This window comes from Palaemon carinicauda, chromosome 1 (assembly GCF_036898095.1).
Source record: "Palaemon carinicauda isolate YSFRI2023 chromosome 1, ASM3689809v2, whole genome shotgun sequence".
Classification (NCBI taxonomy): Eukaryota; Metazoa; Arthropoda; class Malacostraca; order Decapoda; family Palaemonidae; genus Palaemon; species Palaemon carinicauda.
The window spans coordinates 185,445,272-185,471,041 of NC_090725.1; the positions used below are offsets into that span (position 1 = coordinate 185,445,272).

At 38.8% G+C, this 25,770-nt stretch overlaps 1 protein-coding gene across 22 annotated transcripts in view; it reads right to left on the reverse strand.

The window, feature by feature from the left end:
- The window catches only part of LOC137652986 (F-actin-uncapping protein LRRC16A-like), a 702,357-nt gene that overhangs the window by 96,629 nt on the left and 579,958 nt on the right, over positions 1–25,770 (reverse strand). For 16 of the 22 annotated variants that reach the window (XM_068386421.1, XM_068386406.1, XM_068386493.1 and 13 more), the window contains 3 exons: positions 15,800–15,869; positions 14,151–14,423; positions 11,858–12,083 (listed from right to left, as the gene is read on the reverse strand). In XM_068386421.1, the coding sequence (XP_068242522.1) occupies positions 11,858–12,083; positions 14,151–14,423; positions 15,800–15,869 (569 nt within the window). The remainder of the gene's footprint in view (positions 1–11,857; positions 12,084–14,150; positions 14,424–15,799; positions 15,870–25,770) is intronic. The other 6 variants (XM_068386477.1, XM_068386465.1, XM_068386461.1 and 3 more) reach the window with 3 other exon arrangements.

Below are 25,770 nucleotides of genomic sequence, written 5' to 3' on the forward strand. Positions count from 1 at the left end.
TTCCATAATAAAACAGGACTCTCCACAAAATTGGCCAGTGCACGTTATCAAAGGCTTTTTCATAGTCCAGAAATGCCATCAAAAGTGGATTTCTATAGTTTATACATTGCTGTACAACATGTTTTCAAAATGAAAATTTGATCAGTACAATTTCTACCTTTTCTAAATCCTGCATGTTCATCTCTCAGCTTTTCATCAATCTTCTCTCTAGTCTGTTTAGATTAAGCATACCACATATTTTCATGACATTTGATGTAAGTGTGGTTCCTCTGTAATTATTGCAATCAGTTAGGTCTCCTTTTTTTGCCATTTTCACCAACACTTCTAATTCCCATTCATCAGGTTTTGATTCTTCATGCCACATTCTACAAAATAATCTTGCAAGTGTTCTGGGGGGTCCACTTCATATTCAGCCAGTATCATCTCAGCAGTTATTCTATAGTGTCCAGGGGCTTTCCATCTCTTCATTTTTTTAATTATATCTTTGACTTCAAAAACACTGAATTCATTCATGGGCACATCAAGGTCTTCATCAGCTTCAGGTATATCAGTCAAATTATTGCCTTCATATCTCCTATTCATAACCACACTAAGTCCATCCAACATTGCCTTTCTTCCTCTTCTGTTGTTATACAGATCCATCTCTCTTTTTGATGGGTATATGCTTCTTCTTCTTCCCCAGTAGAGATTTCATTAATAATTCTATGAGCGATTCTTACACCATAGCCACTAACTGAATTCATAGCTCTGTCAACCTCATCTGCTTTACTGTTTAATATTCTCTCCAGTTATTTCTGCTCTTCTTTTGACCTCTCTATCAATAAAAGAATACTTAGCATACTCAACCCTGTAATTTTCATTAATTCCTTGAAAACTTTCAATAATCAATTTCTTTCATTGTCTCCTTTATATAGTATTCCTTGTATCATTTCATGTTCATGGCTTTCTTCCTGTAACTGTATGTCCCAAATCTTCACTACCAACTGACTGATACAGTATATGTTCTTAATATCACACCATTCTTCATCAATTGTCTGCTCTTCGTCTTTTAAAGTCTCTAAGGCTGCAAATCGATTCCTACATTCAATTGTCAATGTTCCTCTGCATTCATCTTCTAAAAGCTTAGCTTTATCAAACCTAGGTATTCTATCTACATTTCTGTTGAGTGCTTTCAGTTTTAATTTCAGTATGGCAATGAGCTGGTGATCACTTAATATCTGTACCTCTATAGCTTCTTACATTTCTCAGATTCATCCTCCTTTCTATTAACGGTTATGTGATCTATCTAATTTTTGTAAATGCCACATGGTGAATTCCATGTATATTTGTGGATGTCCTTGTGCTGGAAAATATTACCTCCAATGACAATAATGTTTGCTGAACAGAAACTAATAAAACATGCCCCATTTTCATTTTCAACTTTGCCAAGCCCATCAATACCTATTCGCTATACCTTAATTATCCCCTTCCAACTTTAGCATGTAAGTGACCAATCAAAATTTTCATCTCTCTCTATAGGATCTCATCTATTACACACTGCAGTTCTTCATAGCATTCATGTTTCCTTTCTTCAGGGGAATCATTCATTGGTGCATAGCAAATTATAATACTCATTTTGCACTGCTTTGATTTAAACTTTGCAAGTAACAATCTACTACTTATAGCTCTCCACTCAGTTAGTGCCTTTACTGCTCTTGGTGTCATCATCATTCCTAACCCTTCTCTTCCAACTCCTCCTGTTCTTCCTGAATAAATATATATATTGCTTTGGTGTAAGGTTTCCTTACCAATCCCGTTATGTGTTTCACTTAGCGCCAAGCTCTCCAAACTATATTTCATAAAATTTTCAACGACTTCAAAATCTTTTCAATTTCAATGCCTTTATTAAAAACATGCCTTTAGTAAAATAATAGAACATTCTAATAGTAAGAAGCCCATAACTGAAATGCCAGAACCTAGCCTATCTTTCCTCTGTTTAAAAAACAGTTATTCCTACCCTCTTGATACCACGTGTCAGTGGGAAGGAGGATAAGCAAGTATGTGAATACCAAGCGAGTTTAGACATAAGAAATTTAATTACCAAATCCTGCTTATTTCTATGTAACTCCCTTTTTATTATTACTATTATTACTTGTTAAGCTACAACCCTAGTTGGAAAAGCAGGATGCTATAAGCCCAGGGGCTCCAACAGGTAAAATAAAGTGAGGAAAGGAAATAAAAAAATAAAATATTTTAAGAGGAGTAACAAGATTAAAAAAAAAATATCTCCTATATAAACTATAAAAACTTTAACAAACCAAGAGGAAAAGAAATAAGATAGAACAGTGTGCCCAAGTGTACCCTCAAGCAAGAGAACTCTAACCCAAAAGACAGTGGAAGACCATGGTGCAGAGGCTATGACACTATCCAAGATTAGAGAACAATGGTTTGATTTTGGAAAGTCCTCCTCCTAGAAGAGCCACTTACCATAGCTAGAGTCTCTTCTACCCTTACAAAGAGAAAAGTTGCCACTGAACAATTACAGTGAAGTAAGGACAGAGGAGAATGTGTAAAGAATAGGCCAGACTATTGTGTGTGTGTGTGTGTGTGTGTGTGTGTGTGTGTGTGTGTGTGTGTGTGTGTGTGTGTGTGTGTGTGTGTGTGTGTGTGTGTGTGTAGGCAAAGGGAAAATGAACCATAACCAGAGAGAAGGATCCAATGTAGTACTGTCTGGCCAATCAAAAGACCCCATAACTCTCTAGTGGTAGTATCTCAACGGGTGGCTAGTGTCCTGGCCAACCTACTACCTTAACATTAACATTGCTGACTTCCACGCTCTGATGGAGGTAGGATGCCAGGGATTATCTTAAGTAACAGCAATATAATCTATCATGGTTAAGAATTACTAATCTGTTCTAAATTACTTCCAACAAAAAAATCTCAAAATAAGATTTGAAATACAGGACTCAAAGATTGTTTACTAAAGCTATTTTAAATACAGGACTGTAAATTACCTTTAAATGATACTTCTTGATCTAAAGGATACTCTTGATTGATTCCAAATTGCATATTACATTAAAACCACACACAACTGTAGTTGTAGACAGTTTTAAACTAAATTGAACACAAAATTAATTAGATTACATGCCATGCAACCAAGATGGAGCTTGGAATCCAGCAACATTCATAAGCTAACCAAGATTCTTCAAGATAATGTTTGGCAAAAACTGACTTGATATGCCACTGAGCTGCTGTTAAAACTCTTTCCAAAGAAATATTTATATAAATATTAAGGGAAGTAGCAGCAATGTTAATATGTAATTTAACTTTCAAGCTTTTTATTAGATTCTAACCATTTTCTTTGTGAGCTTCTATGACCAAAGGAATGACTATTTTCAGTCAAAGGGCAATAAAGGACCTTAATCCCACAAATGTGGGACACTAACAATAATACTGTAGTTTTGTCAAAATACTAGTAAACAAGTCTTACTGGACACAGAAACCTGTTTTCTCTTTAAAAGCTTTCATTCACTTATGAAAACATGTTCAGGAACTGAGGCAAAATCTTACCCCTAAGGAGTGCAACTCAGGACCTCTGGTTGAAATTTTGGAAATTCAGATTATTGCTTTTTGGCTAAGAGAACATTGATATTTCATGGTTCAAGTAGCTATCTTAATTAAAATAATTAGTTTTATTGCTAAAAAGTCCTTTTTGCATATCCATTACACAATAATTTTCTGACCTAGATACATATTTATTTACTTTTTCTTAATACAATTTGTTAAACTATTCATTTTAATACCCCACATACCCATATACTGCAGCACCACCCTTTTCTGATTCTCAAGGACTAGATTATTAGCTTTTTATATCAAATATTGGAGTCAAAGAAATTTTTACTACACTTATGTTCCTTGTTTCATTTTTCTGCTCGTCCATATAATTACAATTCTGATGTTATGAATTTGTTGAAATATGCATAGGGTGTCAAGAGACAATAACTAAATAGACCAGGAGCAAAATATTTGCCAATAAAAATACACAGACAAGAATATATTACGCTTGCCACACCTCATTAATGTATTATGCTAGCTACGTCTTGTTAATGTGTACGCATTTAGTTCATGTAGCATGCTGTATATCATGTGTATTTGAGGGAAGGGCTTTCCACTGGTTAGTAAGTAACACTGAAATGTGATGAAAATGTCCTTATGATCCTCAATAATGAGTAAAATTACCGCTAAAAGCCCATACTTATACTTACTAAATTTTATATAATCAAGCTCTACAAAATAAAAAAAAACTTTAAAGCTGTTTTCACAAAACTACATTTTCGGAGAAAAATTGCCTCCAAACTTTTGTCATTCAAACAGAAAAAGATTGGGAATTCTATTGCTTACAATCTTGAAAATCACTTTCTTGAAAATCAAAAAACTTCCACATGTCAAATATTCCCCATTGAAAGTGTCTCATATTGATAAAATGATACATAAAAAAATCAATGATGTCAAGATTTCTTATTACTTTTCCTTTGTAAAGGCAATTATCTTTCAAATGCTTTTTTAATTAGATAAATCGATCAAGAGACAAAAAGGAAGTTGGAGAGTTTGAAATTACCTCAAAATAACATTGCCCCATTGTTTTAAAGGGGCAGAGTCTTGCTTCTTAAAATAATTTTTGGCTCTGATGTAACAAATGAAACAAAATTATCTAGTGTTCCCCAAAGCTTACTTTCACAGACAGCACTTTTAGTTCACTTTAGTGTTGAAATGAAAATTATCTGTTGTGTGAAATGAGCATCCAGACACCTCATGAGGTATTGGTTTCACAATACCAAGGCTAATGTCCCATGAAAATGACAGTGGGTGAGAACTATATTTTGATCTTATCCAGGTTATGTATAAGTAAAGGATTTTGTGAATAAAGTCACTGAGTATACCCAGACAACACAACTTTCTCTCTTAAGAAGGTTGTGGATGTAACTCAACCTATATATATATATATATATATATATATATATATATATATATATATATATATATATATATATATATGTATATGTATATGTATATGTATATGTATATATATATATATATATATATATATATTGTATATAGATATTACATATATACAGTATATAAATATATACTGTATATTATATGTATATATATATAAAAAAATTTAAGTAATTTCTAATTTTCCTAATGATACTTACCCATTACTACTCTCTTAGGAGGACTGGTAATAAACCACTCAGCTTCGACCAAAATGATTCAAATCCTACCCCCCACAATGCCCAGCTGCTGACCCGAGTGCCATCTTGACCTTAGGTCCTCAGTTCTCGCTCCAACTTAGCTCAAACTCTGAGTGCCTGTTCACCAGGGGACGGACGGAAGGGTAATAACCCGAAACTAGTTTTAGGTAAGTATCGTTAGAAAAAATAGAAATTACTTAAAATTTCTGATTTGTTCCGACAAGAGATACTTACCTCGAACTACTTTCTTAGTTAGGTAGTAGGTTGGCCTGGGCACCAGCCGCCCGTTGAGATACTACCGCTAGAGAGTTATGGGGTCCTTTGACTGGCCAGACAGTACTACATAGGACCCTTCTCTCTGGTTACGGTTCTTTCCCTTTGCCTACACAGACACCGAATAGTGTGGCCTATCCTTTACAGATTCTCCTCTGTCCTCATACACCTGACAACACTGTGATTACTAGACAATTCTTCTTCACCCAAGGGGTTAACTACTGCACTGTAATTGTTCAGTGGCTACTTTCCTCTTGGTAAGGGTAGAAGAGACTCTTTAGCTATGGTAAGCAGCTCTTCTAGGAGAAGGACACTCCAAAATCAAACCATTGTTCTCTATTCCTGGGTAGTGCCATAGCCTCTGTACCATGGTCTTACACTGCCTTGGGTTAGAGTTCTCTTGCTTGAGGGTACACTTGGGCACACTTTTCTATCTAGTTTCTCTTCCTCTTGTTCTGTTGAAGTTTTTATATTTTAAATAGGAAATATTTATTTTAATATTGTTACTATTCCTAAAATGTTCTATTTTTCCTTATCTCCTTATTTCCTTTCCTCACTGGGCTATTTTCCCTGTTGGGGCCCCTGGGCTTATAGCATCCTGCTTTTCCAACTAGGGTTGTAGCTTAGCATTTAATAATAATAATAATAATAGGAGACTTATGAGTCTCCTAAGAAAGTAGTTCGAGGTAAGTATCTCGTCGGAATAAATCAGAAATTTTAAGTAATTCCTATTTTTTCTAATGATACTTACCTCAAACTACTTTCGGGTTATTGCCTTCCCGTCCGTCCCCTGGTGAACAGGCACTCACATACTTAGGAGCCGGGGGTGAACTAGGACTAGGACCACCCTGACCTCAGGGGCAAGTGGACCCATGGCAGACGGATGGGCCCACCCAGCGGTGGGGGGGATGGGGGTGGGGGCGAGAATCACATACCACACATTAATAAAACACCCAACAGCTAATTGATAACTCGCCTATTCCATCCCACATTTGTTCCCTTCTGCTCCAATGGCATAGGGAATGCAGGGGGGGGGGGGGGAATAGGTAGGTGGGGGTTCAGGAGGGATAAGGGGGGACGTATGTGCATCACTAACCCTATCGCGACGGAACCTGGTAGGACCTTCACACCTGATCTTCGAAGACCTGACACCACAGGACCTGACGAGAAGGTATCTAACGTCTTCCTTGTAACGTCTTTTAAGTAATGGGCTGTAAAAGTAGACTGCCTCTTCCAGACCCCGCCCTTTACGATCTGAGAAACTGCCATGTTCTTGGAGAAGGCCAAGGAGGTACCCAAGCCCCTGATGTCGTGAGGCTTAGCGTGTTTTGGGGGGGAGGCACTCCGGAAGTCTCATAAGCCCTCCTAATGACCTCTCGCGACCAAAAGGAGACCGTATTCCTCGACACTGCCTTCTTGACCAGGCCCATGGAGATGAAGAGGGAGGAGAGACCCGGAAGGTACCTGGCTGTTCTATCCAAGTACTTCCTGACTGCTCTTACTGGACATAGGAGTAAGTCTTCTGGGTCCCCCGAGAAGGCTATCGCTGGAACAGAGAACTCCTCAAACCTTGAATCCACCATCGAGGGGTTCTGCGTCTTCGCCACGAAGAACGGAGAGAATCTAAACAAGATGTCTTTCCACCCTTTGGAGTGGGAGACCTCGCTGTAGAGTCCGTACAGTTCGCTCACCCTCTTGGAGGATGCTAAGACCAACAGGAAGACTGTCTTCAATGTGAGCTCCCTGTCCAAGATATCCTTCAGGGGCTCGAACGGGGATCTCTTCAAGAAGTCCAAGACCCTGGCGACATCCCAAGCGGGGACCCTCGAGGCTTGCGGGGGGCATGACTGGTCAAAGTTGCGGATCAGCATGGATAACTGATCCGAGGCCCCTAAGTGCAGGCCCTTCAGCTTGAAGACCTGCCCCAGGGCAGCCCTAATTCCTTTGACCGCTGGTACCGAGACCTTCTTCTCCATCCTAAGGAAGATTAGGTAGTCTGTTATCAGGGGGATGGATGCCTCCAGTGGCTTCACTCCCTTACTCTTACACCATTTGCAAAAGGTAGCCCACTTGGCCTGATACACTGCGGCTGAGGACTTTCGCACATAACCCGCAATGTAGGAGGCCGCTGAACCCGAGAAACCATCCCTCTTCAGCAGGCACTCGATAGTCGCCATGCGTGAAGGGGGAGCCCCAGCGGGTTTTCGTGTAACTTTAGGAAATGCGACTGACACGGGAGGTCTTGTCTTAGAGGAAGAGGCCACGAGGGATATGACGCCAAAGCCTGAAGGTCCGTGAACCACTCCCTCTCGGGCAAAACAAGGAGCCACGAGGGTCATCTTCGTGCCCCTGGACCAGAAGAGCCTGTTCAACACCCTCCTTAGAACCCCGAAGGGTGGGAAGGCGTAGATGTCCATGTCCCAGGAGTGCTGAAATGCGACTTCCATCTCGGCCCCTGGGTCTGGTACCGGGGAGCAGTAGACCGGGAGCTTTGCGGTCAGTTTTGTTAGGAACAGGTCTATCACAGGGGAACCCCACCTCTCCAGGACTTCCCTGGCCACCTGAGAGTTCAGGGACCATTAGGCACTTAGGACCTGGCCCTTCCTGCTGAGACCGTCCGCTGTGACGTTTCGTTTTCCCGGAATGAACCACGCCGTGAGGTCTATGCGTCTCCTCTCGGCCCATTCTAGGATATTTTCTATTATGAGGCAGAGCTCCCTGGAGTGAAGGCCTCCCTGTTTCTTGACATACGCCACCACAGCGGCGTTGTCGCACAACAGGGCTACCGTCCTGTCCTCTAGCTCCCCTTTGAAGATTAACAGGGAGCTCTGCATGGCCAAGATCTCCAGGACGTTGATGTGGAGAGCTCTCTCTGCCTGCGACCACTAGCCTTGTGGTGTGTTAGAGGTCAGGTGGGCGCCCCAACCCTCCTTAGAGGCATCCGTGAAGAGCAATGTCACCATGGGGGAATCCGTCACCGGGGTGCCCCGCCTGGAGTTCTCCGGCAGGGACCACCACTGTAGGGCCACCCTCCCCTCGGTGGACAGCGGGACCACCTGAGTGGGGGAACCGGTCTGGCACCAGTGATCTTTTAGATTCTACTGAAGGGGCCTCAGTTTGATCCTGCCTTGAGACACCAGTTTCTCTAGGGAGGCCAGGTGACCGAGTAGCCTCTGCCAGTCCTTGGCCCTCATAGGGAGGCCCTGGAGGAGTGGCCTGGAAATCTCTCCAAGGTTCCTGATGCGCTCCTCGAAGGGGAAGGCCTTCGCCAAGGTCGTGTTCAGCTCCATCCACAAATATACTGTCCTCCTTACTGGTGTCAGCTGGGATTTCTCCATATTTACCAAAATACCCAGTTCCTCACAGAAGGCTAACATAATGTCCAGTTGCTGCTCCAAGAGTCCCTTTGACACTGAAAGCAGTAACCAATCATCTAGGTAACGTAGGAGTCGGAAGTTGCTCTTGTACGCCTACTCCGACACCAGGGAGAACACTCTTGTGCAAACCTGCGGGGCCGTGGATAGGCAGAAGCCTAGGGTGGTGAACCGGTAAGCTACCTGCCCCCACTTTAGCCTAAGGTACTTCCTGCTTGAGGGATGGACTGAGATCATGGGCTTGCCCGCCTCACTCGAACGGGGCCTCACCATGCCTGGGGAGCTCACACCCCTACGCTCCCTCTGCAGGATCACTAGGGGACCCTTACCCACTTTCGGCTGCACGGGGCCTGCCGCTGGGCGGGAGGCCGATGGACCGTCCGGAGAGGCCCGGAAGTCAACCATGAGCTCCTCTCTCCTCTCGAGCCCCCCATCCCACGGCCAGCCCCTCCTGCAGTGGACGGTGGAGATCACTCGTCGAACCTGAGGGGGTAGCCGAGGGCACCACCCAAGCGGGGAGACCCGTATCGAGGAGCGCCTGGGGGGGGGGGGTATGGCCCTGCCCGCCTCACTCGAACGGGGCCTTACCATGCCTGGGGAGCTCCCACCTCTAGGCTCCCTCTGCGGGGTCACTGGGTGACCCCTACCCATTCTTGGCTGCAAGGGGCCTACCGCTGGGTGGGCGGCCGATGGACAGGCCGGATAGACCCGGGAGTCAACCTCAGGCTCTGCTCTCCTCTCGGGGCCCCCGTCCCACGGGCAACCCCTGCTGCGGTGGGCACATGGGAATCCCTATCGGCCTTCCTTGGTGAATGGGAACTGCCATGCCTGCAATGCCGCCTGTTCCTCCTGCTGCTGCTCCTGCGGCGCCTGTGCCGCCTCCAGGACAACCTAGAACATTTTCTAGAGTACCTCGAGGATGACTGAGAATGGTTCCTCTTGCGCCCCCTGAGCCTTCTCCTCTCGCCGGAGGAGGAACTCTCCGAAGAGGTCCCGTCCGAAGATCGGTCTCCGTCGGAGGAAGAAGAACGCTTGGCTCTCTTCTTTTATTTATTTATTTTTTTTTTTTTTGAATACCTCGAGGATGACCGCGAACGGCTCCACTTGCGCCCCCTGCGCCTTCTCCTCTCGCCAGAGGAGGAACTCTTGAAGGAGGTCCCGTCCGAAGATCGGTTTCCGTTGAGGAAGGAGAACACTTGGCTCTCTTATTTTTGTGAGGTTTGTTGTCCCGCGGTGTCAATGACCCGGCCTTCCCCACCACTGGGGTTGTCGACAAGACTGAGGGAGACGGCTCGGGGTGGGTGCATCGCACTCCAACGTCTCCTTCATCCCAAAGGCTGCTCGTCGTCTCTCGGCGAACATCCCGGGGTCCTACGCACGGCCGACCAGGGCGGCAGAACATCATCGGAGGAGCCCGTCACACAACGTTGACAATAAGGATCGCACGTTCCCGATGACGGACCTGGAACGACACACAGAGAAGGCAGTTGGGTTACCGGGGTTACGGCCGGAACCGCTACCAAGACAATAATAAGGGATCCGCCACAGGGGCCTCACCCGACGGAACAAAGGGCTCAACAATCAGTTGAGACCCGGCAACAGACTCGCCTATGTCCCCGCCATCGACGGGGACTGAGGATGACCTTGGGGACTTCACCTGTACCGGAGTCGACCTGGCCGAGGGCGACTCTACCGACGTTTCTCCTTCTTGGCCTTCTTCTTCATCCCGACTAACTTCCATCGCCAGTCGGGCCAAACAACGCATTCAGGGCAAGTAGCATCCTTCGCACACCTTTGTTCCCGACACGTGGAACAAAGGGCATGAGGATCAACTTCTTCCTTACATAAGAAAGCGCCACATGCTTTCTCAGCAGAAGGCCCAGGGCAATGATGCAAGAAAGGACACAGGAAAACACAAGGGAACACAGGGAACACGAGGTAACACGTCACGACTGACCAGCAAGAACTGAGGACCTAAGGTCAAGATGGCGCTCGGGTCAGCAGCTGGGCATGGGGGGGGGAGGAAGGGGGTTTAGGATTTGAACCATTTTGGTCAGAGCAGAGTGGTTTATTACCAGCCTTCCTAAGAGAGTAGTTTAAGGATATATAGACATATATATATATCTATATATCTATATATATATATATATATACACATATACATACATATATATATATATATATACATATATATATATATATATATAGATATATATATAGACATATAGACATATATATATATATATATGTATATATATATATATATATATAGACATATATATATATAGACACATATATATATAGACATATATATATATATATATAGACATATATATATATATATGTATATATAATATATATATAGGCATATATATATAGGTATATATATATATATATATATCTATATATATATATATATATAGATATATATATATATATATCTATATATATATATATTAAAAAAAATTTCAACTTTGAAAGGCTGAACCATATCAATATATGGCAAGTCGTTGAAGAGAGCTGTACTCCATTGAAGAAAATTTTACACCCACATAGAATTTCAAGTACTTTCATCTTCCTAATACACTTGGTTCGCTCTTGGAGATCCAAATGGAAATTTCTTTTTCAAAGTAATGATTGCAAGTTTCCCAAGGACACATTCTGTGCAAATTTACCAGTATATTCATTTATTTACATGCACTGCATGGGATATATACATTATGTTGAAGAATGAATGTTGATTAAATTTCTAAAATCTAAATTCAAATTACTACCAATCTTAATTAAGCAAAATCTGCTTTATATAAAAATAAACAGCACTCAAATTAAAATAATGTCATATTGATGATGTAGTACACTTTCATTACTAGAATAAATTTCACACAATCATATGAAAAGGCATATGACTAAAGAAATGAGACTTAATCCAGTTTTTTTTAAATTAACTCATACTTTTAATGGTGCTTATGATCTTACCTATTCTCTGAATCAGGTGAAATAAGTGGTGTGGTTGGTGTGGATGAGCCTGGTCTAAAGAAGGTATCAACTCCTTCAGAAATATCATGATCCTCTTCAACCAGATCAGCCCTGCCCATAGGTCGTGTAGGTGCTCTGGTCTTTACTCTCCTTGGTCGAGCTTTGCCTAGATGTTGTAGCTGACCACAACTACTAGGCAGTTCTGACACACTGTCAAGGGACTCTGCTATAAAGTAAAATTTTAACTTCAGTTTGAATTGTAGTAGACTTGCTGTTTTATCTAAATCACAAGTAATAAACATGGCAAATATGAGTGAGTCAGAATATCACTAGTCAATACCTATCGCAAAAAAAGAATACCCTCCATAAAATCATAATACTTATTGTTGTTACTGTTATATATTCAAGTTTTAAGTTTACGAAGTAAGCTGCATTTCTGCTCGAGAAACTATAAATCTAAAACAATTTGTGAATTTGAACACATCAATGTTTACATTGTTCACTCAATATTTACATATTGTCATTCCTGACCTTCTTCCTCCTATTTTCGCTCCGTATTTTACAACTACGAAAACATGTTTTTGCAATAAAGATAAAATCGAATAGTCTTATCTATAATAAACTTACCTTTAAATACAACAATATAATTGTAATAAGTATATATGATTCTAAGTCTATCTTTCCAAACTACTGTGTAAAATTATCTTACCCGATAACTAGCAGTAGTTGTTTGGCAAATTTACTACTACTTGAACACGATTGCCACAGCCCTTAAATGGCAAACAACCATTTTTATACAGCAGCTGCTGCTTACCTACTAACTATTGTGAATTACAAGTTTTTAAAATAAAGTTTATTTTTCTTTTCTTAAAATTGTTTGCATCATTTTCCTGTATACCATATCAAGATACTGGTAACCTGCAAATTTTGAGGTTTTGGACAACCACCACAACAGCCATCTCTTGACAAATAATGTAAACAATTCCAGTTGCCCAAAACAAGTTTTTAGTGACAGAAGTATTGTAATAAAGAAAAAATTCATTCTTATTCTTATTTTACTTAAACACAAACAACTTTAATATATGATTATACTGAGCACATTATATGCTGTAAAGTTGATCCTTCCTATCTACAATAAGTAGAAAAATATATTACAGTACAAATATGGAAAATTCTAGGTTTTGGACAATTAAGCTAGCCTACCAACAGGTTCACACAACAGAGCCGGAGTTCAGTACTATACGTAAAGATAAAATTATTGGTAAATATTCTTACTCTACTTAAACACAAAACTAAATATTGCAATTAGAATTAGTATATTATATGATTTTAAGTCAATCCTTCCAAACTACTATGCTATTAATGAACATGCAATTGAAATACCCTAACAACAACACAACAGAGGTAAAAAATATAAATATTTTCATACTTTCAAAAGTCTCTCTTGTGTAATGGGTGAACCCTGACTTTTTTTCATCTAAAACTGGTCTTAAAACTTTGCTATTTACATAGTAAATGACAAAACTAATGTACCAATAAAACCTTTTTGCTAAAATTACTTTCATTTCCAAATATATAAAGTAATATCACAATGCACAATAGCCTTTCTTTAAATAAAAATTTTCTTTAATTATCTTGAAAGGCACAACAAAAAATCATACCATATAGAAGCTTTTCCTTACAGAGGTGTGATGAGCCAAGAATAAAATGTAATAATAATATATCTTTACACTATATTTTATGCCTTGTATATGGACAAACCTATAGGAACTTTCAATTATCAATTTAGTAAGCTTAATCTGCATAAAGCATTTATTTTCCCCTAATTGGGTTTCCCAAGCCTCTCACTCTTTCTTTTAATGGTTACTAGGGTTAATCTTATACAACTAGGATGGATCATCTCATTGATATATTCAGTTAATCTTTTGTCCTTTATACCATGATCTTGATTTTTCTTTATTTGTTTTGGTTTTTTCTTTAAGATATGTCATTTAGTAACTAGAGACCATAATGTGAGGGGGTTTATACAGTACTTGCCACTGTGCCCCTCTTATACTACTGACCATACTGCATGTTAATGAAACCAAGCAGCAGATCATATCAAAGATTTATGCTAAAGATTATCCTAAATAGTTTATATTTTATTTTATCATATATAATTTCAGCTCAACTTCCTAACAGTATATGCAAATATTTGCAGATTTTGTTTGTAAAACAATTTCAAAGCTAACTAAAAAAATTGTACTTGTACGACTTACAACTTTGTTTATATGTAATTTACAGAAAAACCTACCCTCATGCATTGTAAGGGTACACTTCTCTTCAATAACTTCTTTTTCTTTAACCTCTAAGCCTCTGCAACCAATTGGAAGGGTTGCTGCTTCATGGAGGCTTAAAAATACATCAGAATCATCATTCCATGAATGGTTTTCACTGTGGAACTCTAGATTTATGTAAGAATTGTTCGGAACATATGAGCTATCAGTACAATCCTCATTTAAGATACTTTCTGCACTGTGACGATTGACTGAACCCCGCCGGGACTCTGCATTAGCTTCTGCATAATCTGCAAGGATAGGAGCACGACATACATCAGACATGCAAATCCAAAGCATCAGCTAAGCACATTCTATCTGCTTCAGGTGTAGAGAAGAGCAACCAATAAAAAATCTTTAAACCTAAGATAGGAAATAAAAAGTAGCTTTGGGAATATATAAGGTGCAATGATAGGTTAAAATCAGCTATTTCATACATGTTTACAAACATGATTCTCCTCTAAATGAAAGAAAGGGATTTGCCAGAGGTCATGCAATAAGGCACGTTAAAAATCAGTAAAAAACTACGGAACCAAATTAACATAGCTATAAAGTTATGAAAAGAAGAGGGCAAATAAAATAGAGATATACATCCTTTATTTCATAATTGTAAATGAAGCAAAGAAGCCTTAAGAGTCATAATGTTCATATTCTTGAAAAAATGGTAAGAACATATTTACAATAAACTCACACCCAAAAAGGTACTACCAAGTGAAACCATTACCTTGGTTAAACTTCTCAAATTATACAGCAATGTTTTAAAGTTATTACTCATATTCCTGTTTCCAATGTTGTATTCTTTACTCTCTTGCGGGTTTTTTCATCAAAGTTTCTCTTCAAAATGTCTAGGGCCTTACACAATGACATTAATCAAATCAATAAACTCCACTTCATGTGAATTACTAAAATGCATTTTGTTACCTTGCAGAATAATAAAGAAGCAAAAATTTAATTTCACGTATTTCAGTTATTAAGGAAAACTATTTGGAGTTTCAAATCCTGAAACTTCCAATTTAAGAAATCATAACTTTCTCCAGATAAATTGAATAGCAATTTCTATCCCTCTATCACTTAGTTTGCAAACACTGATAATAATAATTTAGCTTCAACATAATTTTTACTAACTGCCAAGTATGAGTAGTCTTTGGTTTGTCCTAATATGAGAAGTATTCAATATGAAATAAGTCATCTAAATTTACGAATAAACGAAGTTTCTAATGCTGTAGCATTCATTTACTACTGTCTGTATTTCTTACCATTTCAAAAAAGAAATTACCATTATTACATACAGTATATACCGGTATTGCTGATGGGAATAAGTTGTCACAACACAGCAGATGATACACAGTATACTGAACTTAAAAGGCAAGAATAAAATTCTATTCATACAACACTAATAACTGCATGCAAGAGAAAAGATACCTTTTCAAAATTCTAACCATGCAAAGTACCAAAGTTAACTAAATCTACATAGAAATATTAGTACTGTACCAAGAGCAAAAGTAATCTACTAGAAAAGTCTGTGTCACATAGGCAAAATCAATGTAGCAGAAGCCATATTTATTAATTTGAGTAAACTATGTACTATATTAAAACTAATTTCATGCTTATGTCCCAATTTACCTACCAACAACACTCTGTGGACGAAGCTTCCGTCCATGAAGGCTCTTTCTCTTTGATGCTAGCTGTGGAGTGGCCTATAAAGAAAAAAACTAACCTTAGTAACAATCGAAGTTAGAGTTAAAAGTATTTAAATCATTTAACCAGTCAAAAATTGCATGGGTTTTCTTGCTTTATGCACTGAGAAGACACACTGCAATTCAGAGATATTTGACAGCACTTGAAAATTTTAAAAAAAGTAGAATTTTGATGATGAAATTCATTTCTATACTCACATGAAGTTCATATTGTTTGCCTCTCCAAAAGCTTAGTTATATAGAAGTTAGCCCTAAATATTGAAAAATTACCGTTTTCTATCCTTCTAATATACTATTACCTCTACTAAACATACTCCGGGAATTTTCAGATAATACTAAGCTGTCATATCATTTTCCTCAGTCTTAAAAGTCAAAATTACCTTATCATTTTGATGGCACTAGTTAGCTGGGGAAGAGGATAGTCATGTACATGAAAATCAGGTGAGTATAGAAATAATTTATTTTAAACAATCCATTTATTTCTATTAACCTCCCCTGATGTTCATATTGCTAACTCCCACTCTCTATTGGTGGTGGGTAGCCAGTGAAGAAGAGATACGTTATTTAGTTTCCCACAATCAATCGAATTATGTCCTAGACTTCCTTACAGTCCAGGTTTTTGAGTACTGTATACTAATCCCCCAATTGATCATCATCATCATATACCAAGACACATCCCCCAATTTTGGGGGTAGCCAACCTCAAACAAATGAAAAAAGGGGAACATTTCCTCTCTACGTTCTTCCCAGCCTGACAAGGGACTCAACTGAGTTCGGCTGGTACTGCTAGGGTGGCACAGCCCATCCTCCCCCGTTATCCACCACAGATGAAAGCTTCATAACGCTGAATCCCCTACTGCTGCTACCTCCGCTGTCATCCAAGGCGACCGGAGGAAGCAGCAGGGCCTACCGGAACTGCGTCAAAATCGCTTGCCATTCATTCCTATTTCTAGCGCGCTCTCTTGCCTCTCTCACATCTACCCTCCTATCACCCAGTGCTTTCTTCACTCCATCTATCCACCCAAACCTTGGCCTTCCTCTTGTACTTCTCCCATCAACTCTTGCATTCATCACCTTCTTTAGCAGACAGCCATTTTCAATTCTCTCAACATGGCCAAACCACCTCAACACATTTATATCGACTCTAGCAACTAACTCATTTCTTACACCTGTTCTCACCCTCAATGCTTCGTTCCTAACCCTATCTACTCGAGATACACCAGCCATATTCCTCAGACACTTCATCTCAAACACATTCAATTTCTGTCTCTCCGTCACTTTCATTCCCCACATCTCCGATCCATACATCACAGTTGGAACAATCACTTTCTCATACAGAACTCTCTTTACATTCATACCCAACCCTCTATTCTTTACCACTCCTTCACTGCCTCCAACACTTTGCATTCTTCATTCACTCTTGACGTACATCTGCTTCCACTCCACCATTTGCTGCAACAACAGACCCCAAGTACTTAAACTGATCTACCTCCTCAAGTAACTCTCTATTCAACATGACATTCGACCTCGCACCACCTTCCCTTCTCGTTTATCTCATAACCTTACTCTTACCCACATTAACTCTCAACTTCCTTCTCCCACATACCCTTCAAAATTCTGTAACTAATCGGCCAAGCTTCTCTTCCGAGTCTGCAACTTGTACAGTATCATCAGCAAACAACAACTGATTTACCTCCCATTCATGATCATTCTCGTCTACCAGTTTCAATCCTCGTTCAAGCACTCGAGCATTCACCTCTCTCACCACTCCAACATACAAGTTAAACAACCACGGCAACATCACACATCCCTGTCTCAGCCCCACTCTCGCCGGAAACCAATCACTCACTTTATTTCCTATCCTAATATACGCTTTACTACCTTTGTAGAAACTTTTCACTGCTTGCAACAACCTTCCATCAATTCCATATAATTTCATCACATTCCACATCGCTTCCCTATCAACTCTTATCAAACGCTTTCTCCAGATCCATATATACACCTCCTTACCTTTTGCTAAATTTTCTTGCATATCTGCCTAACTGTAAAAATCTGATTCATACAATCCCTACCTCTTCTAAAACCACCCTGTACTTCTAAGATTGCATTCTCTGTTTTATCCTTAATCCTATTAATCAGTACTCTACCATACACTTTTCCAACTACACTCAACAAACTAATACCCCTTGAATTACAACAATCATGCACATCTCCTTTACCCTTATATAGTGGTACAAAACATGCACAAACCCAATCTACTGGTAACATTGACACACAAAACACATATTAAACAATCTCACCAACCATTCAAGTACAGTCACACCCCCTTCCTTCAACATCTCACCTCTCATACCATCCATACCAGGTGCTTTTCCTACTCTCTTTTCATCTAGTGCTCTCCTCACTTCCTCTTTTGTAATCTCTCTCTAATTCTCATCTCCCATCATGGCATCTCAACACCTGCAACAGCAATTATATCTGCCTCCCTATTATCCTCAACATTCAGTAAACTTTCAAAATATATTCTGCCCACCTTTTCCTTGCCTCCTCTCCTTTTAACAATCTTCCATCTGCCCACCTTTTCCTTGCCTCCTCTCCTTTTAACAATCTTCCATTTCCATCTTACACTGTCTCTTCAATTTTTGAGCAGGCCTTCCTTACTCTCTTCACTTCTTTCCATAACTTCTTATTCTATTCATATGAACAACACAATCCCTGACCCCACCTCAGGTCAGCCCCCCTCTTTGCCTCAGTTACCTTGCGCTTTACTTCCACATTTTTCTCTCTGTATCTTTCATACTTCTCTACACTATTACTCTGCAGCCATTCTTTAAATGCCCTCTTTTTCTCTTCCACATTTATCTTCACTACTCCATTCCATCATTCACTGCCCTTCCTCACGCTGCCTCCAACAAACTTCTTGCCACACACATCACTAGCAATCAATTTGATACTTCTGAATATTACTTTATCACCTAATCACTAAAGTACATAAAAACTAAAGTACCTGGGAACTAAATTGATAGTTTACAATTCCAGCAAACTAAATTTGAAAGGTTACTAGATCATAACTCCAAAGCTTAAATCCATTACCAAATTTGATTCACAACATTATCAGCCTACAATAAGCGCTACAGTCCAACTCTCTCATGAAAATGTCCAGCGAATACCTAGTTGGTACACTACTGAGCTACCACTAAAACCCTTTCAAAAGAAAGATTCTGGCATGAATTTAAGATGTTGTACTTCTTACATCATGTACAATAATTTTCAAACCTTTCATTAATGTTGAATCCACTTCCTTTGATTTTTGACCAAACAGTAATGCTGACAGTTATTGCATGCTACTTCTAAAGTCTGTAGATTAGTCCAAATAATATTGAACAGCTCCTAACTATCAAGGCAAGCTATTCCCTGAACTAACAAAAATTTCCTTTTGTAAAGAAATAATTTTAGCTCTGAAATCTGACAAAAGGTATAAAAACCATCCTACGATTACTAAAGCCCACTTTAAAATATATTATAGGCCACTAAGTTGTTTTCATGCCAAAGTTATTTGAAATAAAAGGTCTTGACAAAGGAAACCTCTATTTTTGGGGAGGTGCGGTTTCAAATAGGATTCCTGTTCTAGCTTTACCTGTACAGTACAGGAACAGGAATGTCCTTGGAGTCCACCATGCACTTTAACACCAAAAAATTATTTTCCTGGGAGAGGTTATGTAAAAACTTCCATAAATGTTATAAACGAACTCTCTTAAGGTAGTCTGCTCACCAATGCAGCTTTTTAGGGACAGGACTTTAATATTCATACCACTTCCTAACAGGACTTGGGACATTTCCAAACTGCATATGACTTTCGCCTCTCACCTTCAGTTTTGGGATGTCAGATCTCAAAAATAAGGTTTTTCAAATTCTTCCTCCTCCCTTGATACTTGATATTAGACCTGTGATTACTACTACTATATATAGATCTAATATAGACCTCCTCCAAATTAAGAGGTTTTTTTTTCTAAAAGTCACTTTTTATCTAGATATTTTTCATTATGGTAAAAAAATATAAAACTACAAATCTGGGGGTAAAAGGAAGAAAAAAAAATGTAAAAAAAGGGAGTCTCATTTCCTTTTTCTATAAAGTCTTATCTAAGTTTTTATACTGTATCCAATTCCAATGCTATAGCTTTAAAAGTAATGGAAAAGATAGAATTTTAAGTTCAATAAATATAGTTTTGAAATTTGGCTGTTCTTTAATTTTCTTTGTATTTTTACAAAGACAATACAGTATTAATAAATCATGATTATGAATTTTTTATTCCTTTTTGGGAATTATTGCACCAAAACTAGGTTATTTATCATAGTTTAATCAAAATAAAGATAACTTTGCCCAATATCTTGCTTCTTGTGGTGGCTTATTGATAACGTCCTTGCCTGGTGACTGCCAGACTGGGGTTTGAGTCTCACTCAAACTCGTTTGTTTCTTTAATGTCTGCAACCTCACCATCTTTGTGAGCTAAGATTAGGCAGTTAAGGGGAGCCTATAGGTCCACATGCTGAATCATTAACAGCCATTGCTTGGCCCTCCCTGGGACTAGCTTGGGAGGAGAGGGGGTTTGGGTCCTGTTCAAATATATGGTCAGTCTTTCAGGGCATTGTTCCAATTGATAGGTCAATGTTACTGTCCCTTGCCTCTGCCATTCATGAACACCCTTTAAACCTGGTCCACCCTGCCTTTTCCTATTCTCTCTCTCCCTCCTTCACCAACTCCACTAATATTACCGATATTATGTGAATATAGAACAGAATTTTATTCTTCTGTATGTAAGCGGGAAGTTTTGATTGTCTCTTCTTCTTTGGCATGATGAAATTCTTGCCGAAACAAAGAAAACAGATATTAAAAGCTAGTGAAAGTCACACTGAAATGTTTTCTATTTTTACAGACAATAATTCATGATTATTATGATTTATATATTTCTTTTTGGGTATTAATAGACCAAAACTAGGATGTTTATCAATTTAATTCCAATATCTTGCCTCTTTAGGCTCCTGGGCCCCCATCATCCCTTTTAATAGAGTATTCTATCGCTCTCCTTCACTAAATCCCCTAATATCGCCGAAATCATGCAAATATTAGAGCAAATTTTCTTCTTTTGCATGATGAAATTCTTGCCAAAACAATGATAAACAGATGTAAAACAAAGGGAATGTCAGAGGCAAACTAAAATGTGTAATCTCAACCCCAAGGTTTCAGCTCGCACTGAAGACAAGTGACAAAGCATTCTATCTCCTGACTCTAAAGAAATGTCTACAGATGCCATTGCTCACAATTTGTTTAATATAGAAAAATATTACGGCTTTTCTTGTACGGATCAATTTTTTGGACAAGTTGCTTTTCCTAATTACCCCATAACTTTGAAAGCAAGGGGATTTTTGACGAAATATTTTGTATAAGCATTCTCCATTGCCATATTAAGCTCCTTGAATTTCTTCAGGATTTAATGTTTTTCTCCCTATACCTCTATACATTGGCTTACTGGCCAGCCCTCTTAAATACTGTAACACTATCTAAATTCTCAAAAATAAAAATGTAACAACTGGAGATATTTCAATATCAAGACACATATAGCAATTAAATGGTTGATACTGGCCAATCTAATCTTATATACTCAAGCACAGATATCCTCGTAAACTTATACTCTTACGGCTGAAATAGAAAGTTTCTTATTATTGATGAATATAAAAGTTTTATAAATTACAAGTTCTAGTAACCGATTCCTTTTTTTGCTTACACCAATCAAAATAATTATTCCATTGTTTTTAATATACCATAATATAACGTGACCTATGGACTACACAGGCATTTGTTTCAACAAATATGTTGCATCAACCTCATTCAGTAAGAATTAGCTCATACGGGTTTTATAGTATCACTCTTGACACTGGTTATCCGAGAGGATTGGTTTGCCTGACAACTGCGCATCTCCCCCCCCCAAAAAAAAAAAAAAAACTGATAACAGAGGCCATAGATCTATGAGCCACTCCCTTTGCGGCCAAAACAGAGCTATTTGCACAATCCTGCTGTTTTAAGAAATCCTGAATTTGTTTATCTCTTGCAACACCATGTCTGTAGGAGGAAAGTTGAAAAGATCTGCATTTCTACAGTCTTGTAAAGGGGCGTTACCTTTTGGGATAAAGAATTTGTTTTTGTTTAGTGAGGTTGCAAACATGTCAACATTCCATTAACCCACAATTACTAACTTTCTGGATATATTGGTGTATACAGCGGCCATTCTTTTGGACGTATTTGATTTTTATACTAAGCTGATCTATTAAGATGTATGATTTTCCCTAAATGAAGCAAAGAAGAATTTCTCTCAAATTTGTCCAAGTAAAAAGTATATCTTCTATCTGGCACAGGGATTCTGACCTTGTACTTCGATGTTTCCAGATTTTTGCCAATGCTGCAGAGGTGTCTGAGAATACTACCACTATCCATACTACCAAGACGTGTTTTATGATCCTGAAGACCCTTCATAATATCACTAAGTTCCCAGCAATAGATAAAAAGAGTTGATCCCTGCAATATTCACTTCTCTGACAGATGTACTGCAAATAGCTAGAGTTTTTTCCATCTTTATTGTGAAGGATCTGTGAAGTGTGTTCTAGGATCTTGATTTCAAAAGGTAAGCAATCATGATTGGCCCAAATCGTCACCAGTTAAATCTGGCTCATCACGGGAATCGAGACTATCTAGCTTGAAAATGTTTCAATTTAAATTGAGAAAAAAATAGTTCCATAAAAACATCTGAATTGACTGAGATTTCATCCTTTGAACTTTAATAATTGAACCCTTTTTTCCATGGGAAAAAACAAAAAGAAACTTATCAACATCCCAAAGAGATTTTTCTGAGCTGACTAGAAAGGTCAACGTATTTAGAAAACCAGATCAATTACAATTTTTAAAACTGCATTCCTTCCAATGCAAATAAAAAAACCCAGTGGGCAGTTACAACAGAACTCTGAGCCCAGGATTCTTAGCCTTTGGAAATACTGCCCATAATCCTGGTGAACACGTGAGGAGCCATCCTGAGACCTAAAGACTGGTACTCCCATGGGTAAACCTTTGAAATGCTGACAAAAGGAAGGAGTTTTTTAATTAAGATGAGTAGGAATGGGAAAATATAGATCTATTAGGTCTATTGAACAATGAAAATTATTCTCTTTAGGATCTTACTCAAAACGTTATTTTCCTGTTCGCTTTAGCCTCAGGGGCTAGAGTTAGTGAAATAGTAGCCCTATCAAGAGATGAGGGCCATATTCAGTTCACAGAAGTGGGAGAACTGAATCTCTTCCCTGATCCTACTTTTCTCGCCAAGAATGAGCTACCCACTAAGAGATGGGGTTCCTGGAGAGTCTGCCCTCTGAAGGAAGATGTCTCTGTGTGTCCAGTAGAATGTCTAAAGGTCTATCTTCGAAGAACTTCAGACTTCAGGGGAGGACAGCTCTTCAAAGGAGAAACCTCAGGATCAAACTTATCCCTGTAAATAGCACAATAAAGATAGCCAGAGTTCTTTATTTAATTTCCTAAGTAAACCTTATATTACTGGAATAAATGAAACAAATAATTCTGATATATACTTATATTTGTTCCTACAATATACAAACCTTGAGACACTTTTTACTGTCTAGCACGACACTTCCCTGCAGGGGGCAGGAAGCCCTAACATTGTTCCATGATTAGAGGTAATGACGTATAACGGTATCGTCATATTTCTTAATGGTCTGTATGACCATAAAAAATTGTCCCAATCTTAAGGCACTTATACAAATCCACAGATACAGTACTTTCTAATAATTCTCTGGTACACTTCCATCAGGACGACATGGCTTGAGCCAAAAAAAACTGATTTTGAAGCGAAGCGAAAAATCTATTTTTGGGTGAGATGGCCATATCGTCCTGATGGACCCGCCCTCCTTTTCCATAGAAAAGGCTTAGGCAAGATCCGTCCCAAAACTACTATATCTGTAGCACCATGCTCAATACTATAAGGAATGAGCGCCATCTTGGAGCCTCGTAATAGTACGGGAAGAAGGGTAACCTTGATAACGGCTCTCCTTCTGTTTCCGCCACTCTTCCCCCTTGAAATGAAAACGCTATTTGGGGTGAAGATTGCTATGTGTCGTATCAAGATATACGTACCCTGATATTATGCGATATCCTTAAGTGAAATTTTAAGGATATTCGCGCCAGGAGTTGGAATTCTGGAGACCTAAAGGTCAATTCTCTGGGAGTATCACTGTAGACAAATATCCCTTAGAAAGCTACCAATAGAAACCCTCCCATCAGGACGACATGGCCATCTCACCCTAAAATAGATTTTTCGCTTTGCTTCAAAATTCGTTGATTAGAAATCTTTACAGAAGGAACTGTTTTAAAAAATAAAGAGATACCTCATCCTGGTGTTCTCTCTATCTCTTCATTTCATTTTTTTATAATCTAAAGTTTAAGACCCTACTAAACTGTGCTTGATTATTTATTTATTTCACACAGAAACTGATGTGCATTTGTTTAAAGAGATATTTTTCAGCAACTGAGGCACTAATCCCTACATTTATTTTAGAAGAGAAACACCTGTGATGAGCCAGGGGTCAAGCTTGCAAGTGAACAATGTGCACAGACATTTAAACATCATGCAATCAGTTTTATTGAATCTTAAGAATAATTCAAAAGGAAAACAGCTTGATTCAGGGGATCAAATGATTTGCCACACCCTCCACATAGTAATGAGATGTTGCAAAGGGTTGCAAAATTCATCAAAAAGTGTGATATATGGTCATGAACACCATCTCAGCACATAACGGAAATGCAGTTGTTTAGTGAACCTTTCTTCAGCTAGAGGCGAGATAAAAGGATCGAGGATCCACAAAGAGCATTTTGAAAGTGCCATGTACCACCAAAACCCGTACTGAATGGTACACTAGAAAAATTAGCTACCACTTGATGAGTTAGGCTAGGGTTAGGTAGGCAGGTTAGGCCTGAAAATGTACCCTTAATCAAAGACTTATTGATCTTCTGAGCTTCCACAAAAGAAGCAAATGATGTTAAAATTGTTATAAGTTCATGACTATCAAAACTAAACTTATTAGGACAGTAGCTAAGTCAAAAGGTTAGAGTGACATAATTCCCTTTAAAATCAGCAGGATTAGCTTTCCCTGGATTTCCACTTGAAGCAAAAGCAAGCCGCTTCTTTCTAAAGAGGAACAGCACTTGAGTCCTAAGAACTTCTTAGAGCAAATCTGCAAATCAAATGTCCCCGGTCAAAACACAGAAATCAGATCACATTAAGCAAAAAACTATTCCTTTGCAAAACTTTGCAGCAATTGTTAACATATCCAGAGGATGACATTTTCAAAGAACTAAAAGTAATAAAAAACCTGACAATCTGGAGTGCATGACAATGTTGTTTCAAGTTGACTTAAAAGACTAAAGACGATGATGCTACATGCAGAGCATGTTACTTATTGTTGTTAGTCACATTTTTCATTTGAGACACTGCTATACTGCAAGGAAAAAAGTGGATAATTTTTAAATCTTAAGGGTAACATCGATAAAACCAAGCTTCCAGAGACGAAAGCAATATGAACATCATTGGAGGTGCATAGAAATAACCTTGTCTTAAGCAGAAATTCTATTCCTAATATAAGAGATAAAGTAACATGCTTTTCTGAACAAGAGAAGTATTTATTAATTCTTTACATGCATGTGCTAGCTACAGAGGCCTAAAATATAACATACTGTACTGTATTAATTAGCATTTCCTAAAGCAAAAACTATTCAATAAGAGAATGGCAGGCATACATCATCTGAGCATAAATAAAAGCTACATGCATAGCGCTGTGCTTAAATA